This window comes from Nomia melanderi, chromosome 2, assembly GCF_051020985.1.
Source record: "Nomia melanderi isolate GNS246 chromosome 2, iyNomMela1, whole genome shotgun sequence".
In the NCBI taxonomy this organism is placed as follows: domain Eukaryota; kingdom Metazoa; phylum Arthropoda; class Insecta; order Hymenoptera; family Halictidae; genus Nomia; species Nomia melanderi.
Genome location: NC_135000.1, coordinates 10153195 through 10170555, shown reverse-complemented (window position 1 = coordinate 10170555; position 17361 = coordinate 10153195). Strand labels below are relative to the sequence as shown.

The following is a 17361-nucleotide window of genomic DNA, read 5'->3' as shown; positions in this document are numbered from 1 at the left end:
TGGCACAACAGCGAAGGGTTTTGGACGTGAGCCTTAACCTTTCTGGAGCATGATTTTATTGTCCCCCCCTCCCTCGACAGCGGTGCAGCTTTATCTGAATCCGCTGACGTGCATGACACCGATATCATGCTCGTGTCACAGATCATTGAGTACCAGTCACAGTTTCCTTAATTAGTCATCCCGGCAATTAAAGAATAAAGAACAGTTATGCGGGAAACAGATATCTCTTTGTTCCTGTTTCATTGTATCATATCTTGCGTAATGTGTGCGTTTCTTTCTTCTCCCACGTCGGGAGAGGTAATAAAATGAATGATCGACGCGCCTGTGCTTTGCAGGAATTAAAAAGCCGAATCACAGAAAGCGGCTGAAGGCAGAGATAGATAATTTAAACATCGGAGACGGCTTGCCAGAACACATCCCCGGTTCTCTGGAAGAATGGCTCAGACTTCTACGGCTGGAGGAGTATCTCGGCGCTCTCCATCAACAGGGTATGCGTTCGGTCGAGGATGTAACGACCCTCACTTGGGAGGATCTCGAGGACATCGGCATTGTGCGGCTGGGCCATCAAAAGAAGTTACTGTTAGCTATTAAAAGAGTCAAAGATATTCGCGCTGGTAAACGTATACAGCCGCTCGATCTTGCCCGGTTACCACCGCATCCTGGACAGACACAGGTACATCGATGACATCTTCTCAGCATATCAACGCTATAGTAACTGCTGTTAGGTGATACCGATTGGCTAGGCTGAGGACTGTGCTTTTATTCTGATTTAGATTACCTTGACTCGATTTCTGAATTACTGATACTTTCTGTTACTAATAGGAAATTAGTTGATACTGTAAGATTGAAACTATAAAACTAAACTAGAAAGACACCTCTTCTGTGCCAAGCGTAAAGTCATCTCCCAGATGTACCTAAAGCGTAGCATTTTAAACATCTCTGTAGACCTATGTAACTTTGAAATCACAAATAGGAAATTAGTTGATACTATAAGATTGGAACTATAAAACTGAACTAGAAAGACACCTCATTTGAATACTCCAATGAATGTTTGAAGCAACTGAAAATAATCTATTGTTACAATTTGTATAGGGATTACATATTAATTGTATTAAATACTCGGTAGTTCTAGTGTTAATTTATTTTATTTTGCATTCAGAGTGAATGAAATTAAGTAATTAGTTAACTTTTATACGCTCAGGAAAGTTTAACGTCATTGTAACTTGAAAGCTACAGAATATATTCAATGAAATTATCGAAACTATTCAATACATGGTTCATTCAATGTACTGCAATGTTTATCTTGATACTTATCAATTTTACAGCAATTCCTGTTATAATCACAAACAAAAATTCGGCTTATAGAGGGTTAACACGTTATATTTTGATTTTTAAATAAAATATTCAGTTATATTCAAGTTTTCTTTTAATTTTATATATTTTGATATCGTTTCTTGATTTCGGTGCTTTGTAACGTATACAGCTATTCTCGACCATGCGTCCCTTAAAAAGTATTTTATTACAAAAATTAACTGAATATGTTAAACATCTTTGTTACACTTTCAGGACGTTGTTATTCAACGGGCAGGTCCAGATCTACCCTCCCCAGACGAGGATTGCTCATCGCCTGTCCTGAGGTCTTTCCAAAGGGGAGGAAGCGACACAACGTCCAGCGCCGCATGGAGAAGTATGTACGCCGCTCTGCCAACTGATTACAACATTGTCGGGCGAACCAGTTCGCGAGGAAAGTCCCTGGAAAGCTTAGAGGACGCACCGCTCGGGTATCCTCCGTCCCCGGCGCCTTCCACACACCCGCAACCCATCGAATGGCGTCAACGCAGCTTCGAAGACGGCGATCTGACTCCCACAAACGACAACTCGATCGTCGAAGCCGGCGGTGGAACACTTCCACGGCCGAGACATTGCCTTGTTCGTCCCAGACCCGTAGCTAAAGTAAGACGCAGCTAGTTGCATCTCTCAGTATGCACGGTTCTACGCTCACTCGCCAGAAATCGGTTAACTTTGCACGCTGGAGACTAAACAGCGATGCAGTGTAACTCGATATTGTTAACACTAGGATTACGAAACGCGTCAATTTGACACTGAATTTTATACACACTATTTGTTAAATGTTCACGTCGATTTTTATGCATGCAGTTTCACGAATACGTATCCCGATTGTCTATTTTTAAAGCCCTAATTTCCAGGATCTAAACAAATATCAATTGTTCTAGGAACAATAGAATAAACTGTACAATAAGTGTCCGTAAATCTAGTGTTAACACATTGGCTAACTTTCAGAAAATTGTGCAGATGGCAATTTTCAATGAGACCAATTTATATCACTATATACAAAAACTCAGACATAACGTTATGTGGTATATTTTAAACAGATAACCAATTCGAATCAAATTTAATATTTTTAAATGTGGTAATTAGCAAAGTTGCAGAGCTAAGTGTCTTTTAATATGTATTAATCAAAATATAATATCCAATCATTCGACTGAATTGGATTATTGCACCATTCAGCCGAACGTCACCGCATTATTTATAATATAGAAATATTTTCGAATAACCATCGTTCAGTCGTTTGCACTCAGAAGTTTCTAGAAATATCTACCATTTTTTCACGAGACAAAGAATATTTCTTGAAATCAACTCCAACAAAAGTCACAACTACATTAAGGAACAATTAAATTTTACAGTTCCACTGCGTCAAATGAAACGATGAGAGTTATCCTCCGAGTGCAAAGGGTTGACACGTTAAGCGCCATGAAAATCTTAAGCATTTTCCCATAGAGTTTGTCTTTTGTAGCAAGGAAAAGCAGGAAGAATTATGAATTGTTTGCAACGTTTGCGTTACACTATTATCAACTTAGTTGCGTTATTAAAGATTTTTATTTCGCATCGGTTATCTTGTATGTTACGATTGTTTTTTAGTCATTCAGAGGCGTCAGTCACCGGTGACTGACATGGCGCTTAACGTGTTAACGCATTGCGTACTGGTAACGAGAAATCTCGTTTTTATATAGAGACTCTTAGCTGTATAACTTTGATAATTACCACAGCATTTAAGGATATATTAAATTTGATTAGAACTAATTGTCCATTTAAAATATATTACATAACAATATGATATCTCAGTCTTTTTTATAGATAGCGATACAAGTGGATCTCACTGAAAATGCACGCAATTTAATTTTCTGATAATTAGCCGGTACGCAATGCGTTGAATTCCACGTTGCCATTGCGTTGACGATTGAATCCTCTGCTCGAAGGTCGCCGCAACTCCAGGGCAGTTCAAATCATTGCCGCGGGATTTCGACAACAAGTACCAGTTGACGTACGGACTGGAGAGCAGTCCGCATCTGCCGAAACGCTGCCCGCCGTCGCCGCCGAGGCGCCAGAGTTCCAGAGAGAACAGTTCGTCCGTGGTCGGCGTCGGCGGATCGGGAGTCGGCGATGTCGTGATAGATTGCAGCGGACCGGTGCCGACCGCGTCCTGCGAGGATCCCCACATGCATCATCATCAACATCATCACTTGCTGCATCATCCATCACCGCCGCCACCCGCGCCTGCAGCGGCGCCGTCGACCCCGCCGCAGATGAATCGGCCGCCTTCCTCCATGTCTCGCTCATGGGGAAGCGTCAGCGCTAATGTGAACGAGGAACATGAATTAATAGCTTCTCTTGCTTTGCAACACCGTAATGGCTCTGACGCCAGCTTTAAGGTACAGGTCTTGGTTAGGTCTTCTCGCAAATTGAGCCGTTTATTTTTCAAACGATATCTATGGTCATCGTTAGATCGGCAAACTGCACACCCCTGGAAGATTTTGACACTAGAATTACCGAGCACTTGACCCCTTGTATTGGAATAGTCAGACCTGGTGAAAATTTCAAGTGACAATGAACAAATAAATATTGTTTCATTTGTTTGAGTAGAATTATATATTATTCTTGTACTGAAATAGTCAGACTCGTGGTGAAGATTTCAAGTGACAATGAACAAATAAATATTGTTTCATTTGTTTGAGTAGAATTATATATTATTCTTGTACTGGAATAGTCAGACTCGTGGTGAAGATTTCAAGTGACAATGTACAAATAAATATTGTTTCATTTGTTTGAATAGAATTATATGTTATTCTTGTTATCAAGGATTTAGGCGCATAGTAGTGAAAGGGTTGAGATTTTATAAAATCTATAAACATGAATATCTTAACACTTAGCCAACCGAATGGGGAGATCTCCCACTTTTCACTTAGCAACGTATTGCCTTTTATTTTGTTTCTGTTTTCTTTTGTTACTTCGTAAGTCTTGAAGTGGGATTATTTGCAATTCATCGGATACGGTTCTTGTTTTTACAAAACACAGATTCTAACCGAATCAATTGAACGAGTTCAATTGGTGGTAATGGAGGAGGCTGTAGTGATAGTTCTTTTTATTAAGTACACTTTTCCTAAGTGTGAAGATCTCAGTTGGCTTATACATCAGTGTAGATATTACTAAGTCAGCTTATTCAACGATTTCTCAGAGAAGCATCTGTACCTTCTCGGTAATTGTAAAGGAAGAAATTAGGAATAGGTGATTTCGACGACCACCTGGTAGTTCTAGTGTCAATTTGAAATCGATTAAAAGCCATGAGATATCTTGATTGAAAAATAAATGGACAATGGAAATTTCAAAATAAAAGGCTCAATCGCGTTTCGTTGTCGCGCTGTTTCTACATGGAATTCCCATGGTTGTTGCAGTCAAGCTCCAGCACAGAATCAGACTCGCTGCCTTTCGCGAACGAAAACGCCGGGACGATAAAGCAGAGGTCCGCGCGAGCCCAGGAGTACGCGAGCAACAATTCCAGCAACAATATCCAGAGCCACATGATCAGCCATCATTCCAGTAGCACCGAACCGGCGGACGTGTTGAACGACATTGGAAATATGCTTGCCAACCTGACGGACGAACTTGATGCCATGCTCGAGGAAGAGAAACGCCAGGGCCTGAACTCGTAATCATCATTGTCATCGTGTTGTTCCCCTCGACATTGTCTCCTTTCAGTCGCGTCGACGAACGTCACTGCTTCTGCTGCGAACGCGGCCCATAGAAACATATATATATATCTCTCTCGGTACGGCGCATATAGTAGCTGACGAGCAAAAAGACGGTTCGCAAACGTGAGAACAGAAGAAAGGATTGACGCGTGCGAGCTCGAGTTTCGAATCTTTCGACAACTTTGCAACGATTCATTAGAAAAAAGAAAGCGCATAACCTGGCGCTGGACAAATTCTACCATCAGACACACACCACCACTTTCCATTGCATTAATCTGCAAACACACGTTACACTACACGGAAATCAACATTCTGTTCTGATTGCGTTGAATCGGTTCCAACGCGGTGGATCGCGCACTTCCACGTCGTTACGACGCGCGTTGATTTCTATCGATGTTTTTCCAGTTTTATTCTCTTTCTTTATTTTATGTTACATAGAGCAAAGCTTATTTTTCTATCGACATATTACGAACTTTCTCATGAAGTTTCCAGAGACTCGAATATTGCACAATCTTTGTGGTTTTATTTGTTTCATGTACTTATCGCTTTACGTTACTCTGTATCTTTGTTCTCGTTTTCGTTTCCCTTTTCGGAGCTGAACGCTTTGCCAGTATCGCGACAGACACCTCGAGAAACTCCGTATAATTTTACTGATAAAGAATTATTCCACGGACGAAAAAATCTGTCTAGATCGAAGTTAACTCTAGACGTTTAACGAATAAGTATGGGTAATACTTACGCCTTATAAAGAATAACTAACAAGGGACATAAGTGTAGTTTAGTTTGATACACTAAGAGTACACTTTACACTTACACGGCACAAAGACTGATATTTCTCTGGAAATTTCATTACTATAAAAAACATGTATACATTCCAGCTAGTATATTTCCTTTTCCACTTCCGTCCTTTTGCTAAAACGATAGCATGTTAGATTGGGACCTTCATAAACTGTTGGACTGTTAGACATTTTTGAGATTAGTACGATACAAAGGAGTCGGATTCCGTATACCTTTTTCTGAAACGATGCAATTCTTCCAGTACCGTTCAATGGAGAATATATTATACCGAGTCGAGTTGTTTTCCGATAAACGAAAGCATTATTAATAACTTCGCCTATATTATGGTACAATTTCTATAAGAGTGTATGATAGTTTATACAAAAATAAAAGCAGAAGAAGAAGAAGAAGAAGAAGAAGAAGAAGAAGAAGAAGAAGATAATGAATGAAGAAGATGAAGATGAAGATGAAGAAGATGAATGAAGATGAAGAAGAAGATGGAGAAGAAAGAATTGACATCTTCCATTATTTGAAAACTTGAAAACACCGTTCTCCTCGCAACGACCGAGAAACGAGAGCAACATAGACGTTCGACTGCCAATTTGAATTTTAAGATGATACAGTTTAAATATACAGAATCATATGCGCTGTATGCCAATTAACATTTTATATTTATTATTATCCGTACTAATATAGTGATGTATGTAAACTCACTATTGTTATATGGTGCACGTGGAATACTTGTTATAGTTTCCATACACGTGAAATCAAAGTAATCATAGTAGTGGAATACTGTCGATACAAAGTGTTCAGGTGCCCCCACCCCCACCCGCCCCTACCGTCTCCAAGATATGATGCTGATTATGTACCGAGACCATGTGCATATACAAATCTCAAAGCATGCAAACTTATTATAACAGTTTGTACAACAATGCACGCGCGTTCGATTATATATACATTTATATATGATGAATTCGATTGGACACCGAATATAAATCAATCCTTGACGTTCCACAAATTTTAAACTATACATAGTATTCGTTTGTATTTGTTCGATTTCTCTTTTTTTTTTTATTTCTCTCTTTTTGTTTGGTTCACTTTCTTTTCGTGAAATTCCCTTTCTAGTTTTATATATAAATATATATATATATAAATATAAAATATAATATAACTATTATTATATATTTCGTTGTCAGCGTATTTTAAACGGTATTTATCAATGGATTCGCAAAGGTTTTCTCTCGTGCGAGGATGAAACGTTTCATTTTGTATATGCATCGTAGAATACTCCTATATAAATGTGTATATAGAGTTTCAGAGGGACATTAAACGGTAATTAGACGTTTTATCAATTCGTTACGCGGTACGGCGAAAACTTGTTATTTGTCTCTGTACGGATCAGTTTCATGATTAAAAGGAAGCCTCTCGAACGAAGGGAGAAAAGGAGAAACAACTGAATTGCAGCGTGAACGCGATCGATATTATATCATTCCTCTGATGTTTTATTATTAATCTTAAACCATGGTTCGTTAATTGTATCCGAATCGAATTATGCTATATTAATAACGAAGAGAGAGAGAACACACGTGGTAGGATATATACAAGATTTTCAAGTAAACTTAACGCTTAGGTTAATCAATTAAACATCAGGGCTGCGTTTATTGCGGCCTGCAGACTTGTTAACTATTATAGGTATATAGTAGGTATATATATACCTAACGTAGGTATATATATTATATTATATATCAGTTTAAGCAGTGTACTTAGGGAAAAAGCAAAAAAACAAACTGTTGCGAGGTGCTGCAAGTTTATGGATTTTCGAATCTCTCTTTTTTGTTTTTTTTTACTTCCGATCGTCATTGGACTCGACTTCGAATCGTACGAAGTAGCGCAAAGTTTTTTACACGTATACACGCGAGTTTTATAAACGTCTGACTTAATCGAAATGCTTGGGGAACGTTTCATCTGTTACTGGAACAGCTTTCGCACCTACATTTCAAGGATGCTACGTCGCGTTTTCTTTATACACAGACACAGCTCTACTGGACCTCCGTGCGTGGAGCCCCATGGAATCTTTCGAGCATTGTCAGATGTAAAAATTTTTATATTTATAATGAACGATCGTTTTAAGTTGTAGGGCATACGGCAGAATGTTAACACGTTGAACGCCGATTTCATAGAGCAAAGTGCGCGAAATGGGAAAAGTGTAACGTTAAATTTCATTCAATTATTATTATCGCACGTTCGTCTAGCCGAATATCACCGTATTACGTGGCATTGTTTATAATGTAGAAATATTTTCGCATAATCATCGTTTAATCGAGCGAACTATGGTAATTTGATTTGGTTACCGGTGGTCCTCGACGTTGAATGGCGTTCAACGTGTTAATTGTTAAGATTTATCGCTTGGGTGCAGAAACGAATATTTCGAGAGCAACTGTTCGAGACGAAGGTGCGCGAATCATTCAGTCACGTGTCTGGAATATTATTGTATTTTATAGGGAAACGGAACGACAGGTTAACGGTGGACATTGGAAATATTTCGACGACGTGGATATTGAAATACTGATCGCTGACGGGAATGTAGATAATTAATAAATATTAGCAGGACAATGGAACGTTTTATACGAACGTGTGATCGAGTAATGATTTGTTTTTTCCACGCGATCGACGAACAATAGGAAGTAACGCACACTGCCGACTTTTTATACCGTAGTTGATGTTACTGCTGCGCAAACGAAGGAGCTGACACTTTGCACTCGAGTTGCGGAATTATAAATTTTTGAGAGTACCGTTGATCTTTGTACATTGCATCGATAGCTCAAACATTGAGATAAAGTACCTTTGTTCCCGAATTTTCGTATGGTTTCTTGATAAATGAATTTTAAAGAATCTTCTACGCTCGATTGGAAAGTATCTAATATCTCGAAGAACCTCCGAGTGCAAAGGGTTCAGCGTAAACAATTGGAATTCCGAGTACTTTGCGCGAAATAAGTTTGTACGAGAATTACGGTAAAATTGAATTACGACTGCGCATCATTACGACTGATAACGTTTAATACCGATTTGGATACCTTTTGACTAGAAAGCGTGCACTGAACACAGGATGCGCAACATTTATCAACACCTCGAAGGTATTGTTTGAAGTAAACCGTTTAAGAGAAAATGTGAGACGATGATGAGAAATACGAGAAATTGGATTGTTCCCTAACAGAAAGAAAGATAAGAGTGGTTTATATGGAACCATTAATTAATTGATTCGTTTACTTGAGACAGTACGCTCGATTAACGAGAACGATACATTAGAAGTTTAGAGCTAGCCACGAATTTCCTGATTAGAGAGACTCGCATAAGTATTTTGAATTCGCTTGACGTTCCACTTTCTTTTCCATAGGAACAATCAATAACAAATGACAACGGTTCGATCACTGGCTGGTTTTTAGGCAGCTAATTAAAAAGAAAGAGACGAATTCCTAAAGGCATTGCTTCTACGTGGTGTATACATATTATACATACATAAATATTCTATAAATACAAATATAGATATGAATGTACATTTATATTCATATTTGTATTAAATTACATAGTCATAGTTTTTGTACAAACGTTTGCGTCGCTGCAGATTTTGTTCAGCGGAATCAGTACTCGCCTAATTGCATTTTATAATTCCCCCGATGTCCTTCCTATTTTCCATGTTTGTTTAAATATATCATTTGATTTATCGATTATGATGCCTTCATCATAGTTCTTTGAATAAAACATATTAATGAACTTCAACGTTGTTGTTTATGTACCCTATTATCATCCTGGAACAAAGTGAAGAACTGAAGCAATTAACACGTTAAGCGCCATGTCAGTCACTGGTGACTGACGCTTCTGAATGACTAAAAAACAATCGTAACATACAAGACAACCGATGTGAAATAAAAATGTTTAATAAAGCAACTCAGTTGATAATAGTGTAACGCAAACGTTGCAACGCCAAACAATTCATAATTATTCATATCTTTCTTTGCTACAAAAGACAAACTCTATGGGAAAACGCTTAAGATTTTCGTGGCGCTTAACGTGTTAACAGTTCGCACTCGATGCCACGAGAAAGTTTCGAATATTATCTTATCAATGAGTAAGGAACATTTTTCGATTACTGACAGTGGTCAGTGATTAATCATGGTAACGACGAAATTACATCTTAGCAACGCTGGTTGCAGATTGCCAGGGGCTCGCGGATGCGTATCAATGGCCGCCACGCTTTAACACTAGAAAAACCGAGCACTGACATTGATTTTCAGAAATTTCTTTATAGAACCTTTAAGAGTGCATCTATTGAGACTTTAATTGGTCAATAATTCTATTTGTGTATTGCAAAATCAGTCTCTTTGATAACTTTCAGAGAAGCATCTGCTATATACGCTCAGTGTTAACTCTTGAATTTTATTGGAAATAGAAACAAATTAACATGTTCGTTAGCAGCGATTATTCCGGCGACGATCTCAATTACATTTTCTTCAATCCAATAAATCTGAACGAAATATTAGAATGAAACTGAAACGAGTCATTGAGTTCCTAAATATAACGTCGCAGTTTCTCATTTCTAACAAGAATATGTATAAGATTCATTTCATTTTCATTAAGTCACAGATAGGATAGCCAACAAATACGTTCGCTGGTAGCGAACGTATGAATATTTGAATTCCCATTATATCATTCCTATATTATAAAAATACAATATTGTAACTAATTCATCAGTTGGTCGAATAAACAGCCTGCCAAAGAGAACCATCGTGTCTTCATTATTTTCAACCATCAACATCCTTTTACAAACAATTCAGCCGATCTACGTGAATTTCGCTGTTTTTTAAATAATATCTCAAACTGCATAAAAAAATAGTAAATCCATAAAAAAACTAAAATTGTTAATTCTATATTTCATTACGGATTAAACGGATGTTACAAATTTTACAAGTTCGACTCGGTGGATTGGAGAGACACGCGTTACAAACGTTTCGATTTGTTTGATAACGAAAGAACGATAATTACGAGCTACACTTTATGTCATAATCATGCTTAATCGTAATTAACAATCTATGAAAATTTATTTCTAATGAATGAGATCAAATCGAGCGTTTCCCCTATCATTGTAATGAGTAAGACAAGGACAGGCGATTTTGTTACCGCCATACAGTGGACGGGCGTTTTCGAAGCTTTTCCCTATACCTGTAATGTGTAAGACAAGGACGGAGATAATGTGCGACAAGGACAGAGATAGTCTCTCTCTAGCCACCTCCTTGGAAAAAGCATCTTATCAGTCCCTGGTGCGTATGCGTGAAGCATCAGGACCAAGGAGGTCGCAAACATGTCAATTCCAGTGTCGCCGTCTATCGGAATAACGCTAAAACTTCTAGGCAAATAGTACCAGATGAAGCCGCTAGATGGCGCAACAAGACGACTATCTCGAAAGCAATCAACCCATCAAAGAATCGCTAATAACTCATTAATTGCAAACCAAATGCGATTCGAAACGCTACTGAAATATTTTTAGAGGACCACTCTAATTTCTACAATAGCAAATACTCACTTATTATTCCTATTAAGTGAGAAACTTAATGATCAATTGGGCGCCTGTCAGAAAATTCTTGGTTGACTTGCGACATCGTTTAGGGTAATAATGTATAACTAATTAATGCGACGAAAAAACCCATCCAAAATGATATGGGAAAGTAGGCGAAGGCCCACTCTATGATTCTAAATTGCAAATATTCATGAATGATTCGTGATAGTCGAGTTATTAATGAATACGCTGTTGATTTCTCCATCCCCCACGGCGCGTGTAGTTCATAGCTTCCACCGCTAGATGGCGCTAATAAAACTATAATCCTAGAAACCTCCTTGGTCCTGATGCTTCGCGCGTACGCACCAGGGACCGATGAGATGCTTTTTCCAAGGAGGTGGCAAGAGAGAGACTATCTCTGTCCTTGTCGCACAGTAGCGCTGTCCGTGTCTTACACATTGCGGGTATAGGGAAAAGCTTCGAAAACGCCTGTCCGCTAGATGGCGCTAGTGTCGCTTGTTACTTGTAATTGGCGTGTTTGGCTACTAGATGGTGGCGCAATTCAGTTTGCGAGCACAGTTCTGTTCTTTGATCACTAATTAATTATCGTACTATTCCAGACAGTTTTTCCTTTTATTCTTCAGTAAGATTCATTGTTGGTTAATAAAAATATACTGATATTGTTATTATATAATAACATGAACTATTTATTTCATTGAATCTCGAAATACATTATTGTATCGGGTTTGTTGGTTTTTTATTTATACTTTGAACGACGGAGCGTACTAAAGCCTTTTAAATGTAATTTAACTAACGGAGAATACATGTATATTAATTAATGTTTAATACATTATCGACGCCTGTAAACGCTGTCTATAGTTAAAGCTGTATATTCTTATGTAATTAATCGAATTCTAATTGCGAATCCGATATAACATAGAGGTGAAGGAATTGATGATAAGAAAATTAAATATATTCATTTAAATCAAATATTATTCGACGAATGTTGCCCCAGTCGTTATATAATATTATTGTAATTTCGTGAAATATGAAAACACTCGAATGATTACAGGACTCATACCAACGGAATTATGACGCATGAAGTGCATATATTTTATATACATATATATTAAATATTTTATCAGCTGATGTAAACATCAGTGCCGTACCTATGGTGCGGTTAATTGTTTGGGAAAGGTTGAAAAAATAATGAAATTTGTTTCAAATATTTCACGAAGAAAAATACGTAGAGACTAAACATTTGTTTTACAAGATTGTGAAAGTGATAATGTTTATTGTGTCGAACATAAGTGACTATTAATTAAATTTTTGTACACATAAACTTGTCCAAGAAGAATACTAATTATTTTCAAATGTCCAAGAAGCGTTTCAACTTTTAATAATAATAAATATTTTTTTCATTTCTTGGTCTTTTTCAACTGTACTCTGTCGCTTAGTATGAAATTAATGATAAAGTTTCAATCATTTTTGGCACCCGATATATTTTTAATTGGTCGTGTATGTCGATTGGAACTACGCAGGCGCAATGAATCTCAACAATTCTCGGGAGGCTTTATTAACGGAAGTTTAGCCGTCAATTCGTCAGTATTTTCGGTTGCGACGAATACCAAATTTTTGACGCAATAGTTCCTTTGTTTATAATTTACTAAAGTTTCACATTTAGAAAGGAACTTGTAATTTCATTGAAAATGTATCGTCTACTTTTTGGCCTGTGTGCTTTCTTAGCACTGGCCAGCGCAAATTTTGTAAGGTAAGCAAAGTAATATTCAAACAAAGAAAATAATTGTCCACTGTATATTTCAATGTTTCCATACTATACACATATAACTTTAATTACAAATCCTTTAATAACCAAGTTCCTGGTTGCTGATTTACAATTCTGTATATTACCCCTTTTTCTTTAAGGATTCCATTGTATAAAATGGACACTGTTCGTAAACAGTTAAAGGAAGTTAATACAGAAGTAGCTCAGGTGCATCTTTTCGAAGGATCAGGCGCTGTGCCGGAACCTCTCTCTAACTACCTGGATGCCCAATATTATGGACTGATCAGTATTGGAACTCCTCCACAAGACTTCAGAGTAGTTTTCGATACTGGTTCCTCTAATCTGTGGGTTCCTTCCAAAAGTTGTTCTTTGACCAACCTTGCTTGTAGTAAGTACACTTACAAATTACATAAATATTGCTATCGAGACTTATTAATAGAACTTTCCCCGCCTGATGAAAATGCACATTAATCTTTATCTGTATCACAATGATGCTTTCATATTGATTTTTTGTAATGTGTGTCATTAAGATATAGACGTGCATTTACAATGTTTAGAATTCTTCATTTTCCAGATACAAATGACCTTTGCTCCATGATAAATTTTAAATACCATCATGTGACTGGTAGCTTATAAAATGATAACTTTTATTACATTTACATGCACGTATATATCTGTTGAATCTATGTGTTGTGCAGAGCTAGGTACTTAGTCTGTAGGATAATGCAAAGGCAGGAGAGGTACTATAGTAGCTTTATCTAATTAGTTTGTTACATGATCTCATTTATTAATATTATTATATCAACCAACAAGTATTAGACCTACATTGATTTCTCATACCAAGTTTCCAACTTTGGCATAGTACATAGATAAGATTTAAGCTAATATTTAAGACGGATAATATTTTTAAAAATTGCTCCAATTAATAAGTACTTCTGCATTCTCTTTTGTTCTCAGAATTGCATCACAAATATGATAGTAGCAAATCAAGCAGTTACAAGAAAAATGGGACAGATTTTTCCATTCGTTATGGCTCTGGAAGTCTCTCTGGTTACCTATCTACTGATACCGTAGGGGTAAGAATTTTGCACTGTACACCTATGTTATCTACAGATCTTTTTATTGTCTTTTGAAATCATTTACATTTCTCGACCTATTGGGAGGAATAATTTTGCATATTGATTCACACGTGGAATAATAATTGCGTATTACAGATTGCTGGAATTAAAGTTATGGATCAAACATTCGCAGAAGCAATACGCGAACCTGGTTTAGCTTTCCTTGCTGCTAAGTTTGACGGTATTATGGGAATGGCTTATTCTAAGATCTCTGTGGATGGTGTAACACCAGTTTTCTATAATATGGTCAAGCAAGGATTAGTACCTCAACCTATTTTCAGTTTCTACTTGAACAGGTATACAAGTTTTCTTTAATAATCAGTAATCAAATTCTCTATCATGGTAATATCGAATAATACATCTACAAACTTATAAACTCAGAGATCCTAAAGCCGAAGTTGGTGGAGAGATGCTCTTAGGTGGTTCAGATCCAGATCATTATGTAGGTGACTTCACCTATGTTCCTGTAGACCGTAAGGGTTACTGGCAATTTAAAATGGACAAGTATGTTATGCAAAATGTCCTTAAACTAGACCGTTTTCGTAAATAATCGTTTCTATAAAAGAATGTCTATAATTTAAAATTTACATTTTAGAGTTACAGTGGGTTCTGATGTTACTGTATGCCAAAATGGCTGTGAAGCTATTGCTGATACAGGCACCTCTTTGATAGCTGGTCCCGTTGACGAAGTTAAGGCCATCAATAAAAAAATTGGAGCTACACAAATTATAAACGGAGAGGCCATGGTAAATACAAGTAATTATACATGAGATTTACGTCTACCGTAGGTTTATAATTATTTCATTTTTACAGATTGACTGTAATTTAATTCCTAATTTGCCTGACATCACGTTTACCTTCGGCGGGCGTGACTTCTCGCTGAAAGGAGAGGACTATGTTTTGAAGGTAGAATCTCAAATGCATCACAAATAATCAAGCGATCAAACTAATTTTTCATTCGGTGACAATTTAATACTTCTTGCCTTTTCAACAGGTAACAAGTCTCGGAAAGACAGTTTGCCTGAGTGGATTTATGGGAATGGACATTCCTCCGCCAAACGGTCCGCTATGGATTTTGGGAGATGTATTCATTGGTCGTTACTACACTGAATTCGATATGGGAAACAATCGTATCGGTTTCGCCCAAGCTAAATAAACGCGTTAATTCAGAAAAGATTCTATGGTGTGTACTTATTCCGCCAGTACACTTATTTTAGTACAACTAAAATTGGTTTTAAACTTCTATGTTAATTGAAATTGCATTTTTGTGCCACTTATGAGTACCATATAGTAACTATGATACGATTAGCGAGCGTTAACGAGCAATAAATACTTTATTGTAACAATGCCTGTAACGAACAAAAAATTTGCAAAGGATAAAGTTATAAGTAATTTTTTTCGTGTTGTGTATTCTTTTGTATATATTTGAAAAGAAATAAAGGAGAAAATCTAAAATACGACTGTTGAAACTTATTTTTTAACATCCCTTACCTAATAATAAAAGTAAGAATTCTGTAATTTGTAATTGGTACTTATCATCACAACCTTGTATAGAAATCTTAAATAAATTAAGTCTCCAAATATAATTTGTACATCGTATAAAATTCTACTATAAGTAATAAAAGAACTGCATGTTTTCTTATTCAACTCATTTTTTCACAGCATGAATTGCATAATTTATTGCTGTAGACGACGTCCAGAACCATTCATTCTTTAAAGGGTTGTAAAATATTCCATGAAGTAACTTTGTCCTACAGCCACCTGTAAAATGCATAATGTTAGCAAACAATATAAGCCCTTAATAGAAATAAAAAGATATTATCAGTAGCAATTATTCTACATGTTTCTAATAAACGTTGAATTTCAATCGGAGTAATAAATTTATTCCAATTGTGTATTCCTTGTGGTACTATTTTCAACACGTATTCAGCAGCAATAATGCCTCCAAGCCAAGAAGATAAAGTTCTGTTCAATGTTGTGAGAAATATTGAACCACCAGGCATTAATGTACTTACACAACTCTGCAAAAATAGAATATAATATATTTAAACAAATCCGCTAGATATGCTTTTAACAAATGTATAAAAATAAAGTTACCTTTAAGAACAATTCTTTATCATTTACATGCTCTATTAATTCAGAAGCTACCACCGCGTTAAACTTTTCTTTATTTTGTGTACAAAAATCTTCTATAGTCGTGTGAAGGTAATTTAATTTTCCATCTAAATCTGAATCTAATAATGCATGTTGTTTAGCTATTGATATCAACTCCGAGGATGCATCAATTCCAGTGACTTCTGCTCCTATTCTAGCCAATGGTTCTGAAAGCAATCCTCCTCCACATCCAATATCCAAGATTTTAACTCCATTCAAAGGCGAATGTGGAGTTTCCACTTTTGTGCCTGTATTAGCTAAACCATCTCGTATAAATTGCACTCTAAGCGGGTTTAATGAGTGCAAAGGGCGTATTTCTCCATTTACATCCCACCAAGTATTGCTTAGTTTAGAATGATGCTCTACATCACCAACATCAACAGTTGATCTTTTACCTGTTGCGGATTTTCCTGATTGTTCAATTTCTTCGGTTAATCTAAAATATTGAATCGAAAAATACTATTCCCAGTTTCAATAAAAAAAAAAAATTAATATTAATAGAAATACGAAATTTATAGGTTAGATACCTGTTCCAAAAAACATTTCCCGTGCATATGGAACGAGATGATACAAATTTCGGGATTTTCATCATTTTTGATCTCTAAATTAGCATTAGAAATTTAGTAAATACGCATTAAGTCTTTGAACACGTATACAGACAAATGACGTATGATTGAACTATGTAGAACGTCGTGTTGTGTTGATAATGCTCATAAATATTAAGTATATTAATTAAAATTGATTAAAAATAGTGTCATTCGATTTATCACGATCGATAAATGAACAGATATTAAATTTCGAGATTAGGTCACACAGTTCAAGATGATTTTATCGATCGTATAATAATTAATTTAGATTCTCTTTACATGCTTTTCTCTGTCTCGGCCTCTCGAGATCATTCATAGATATATTGAAAACACAATGCTA

At 36.5% G+C, this 17361-nt stretch overlaps 3 protein-coding genes across 9 annotated transcripts in view; 2 read left to right on the top strand and 1 right to left on the bottom strand.

Moving 5' to 3' along the window:
• Positions 1-9598, top strand: part of ckn (CRK like proto-oncogene, adaptor protein) — a 29192-nt gene extending 19594 nt beyond the window's left edge. For 5 of the 7 annotated variants that reach the window (XM_076364885.1, XM_076364886.1, XM_031990584.2 and 2 more), the window contains 4 exons: positions 336-673; positions 1567-1953; positions 3279-3731; positions 4752-9597. In XM_076364885.1, the coding sequence (XP_076221000.1) occupies positions 336-673; positions 1567-1953; positions 3279-3731; positions 4752-5009 (1436 nt within the window). In that variant the 3' untranslated portion in view covers positions 5010-9597. Of the gene's footprint in view, positions 1-335; positions 674-1566; positions 1954-3278; positions 3732-4751 lie in introns of all 7 variants that reach the window. The other 2 variants (XM_076364883.1, XM_076364884.1) reach the window with 1 other exon arrangement.
• Positions 9599-12917: 3319 nt separating this feature from the next.
• Positions 12918-15737, top strand: cathD (cathepsin D). The gene is made up of 8 exons (XM_031990686.2): positions 12918-13147; positions 13303-13550; positions 14120-14238; positions 14377-14576; positions 14662-14784; positions 14876-15026; positions 15094-15186; positions 15275-15737. Exons 1-8 carry the CDS (start codon positions 13086-13088, stop codon positions 15434-15436), a joined length of 1158 nt encoding a protein of 385 aa, XP_031846546.1. The 5' UTR covers positions 12918-13085; the 3' UTR covers positions 15437-15737.
• Coq3 (ubiquinone biosynthesis protein COQ3, mitochondrial) lies at positions 15429-17317 on the bottom strand. Its single transcript, XM_031990687.2, has 4 exons — positions 16962-17317; positions 16378-16870; positions 16121-16301; positions 15429-16041 (listed from the first exon to the last, which is right to left on the bottom strand). Exons 1-4 carry the CDS (start codon positions 17024-17026, stop codon positions 15929-15931), a joined length of 852 nt encoding a protein of 283 aa, XP_031846547.1. The 5' UTR covers positions 17027-17317; the 3' UTR covers positions 15429-15928.
• Between the last annotated feature and the right edge of the window lie 44 nt (positions 17318-17361).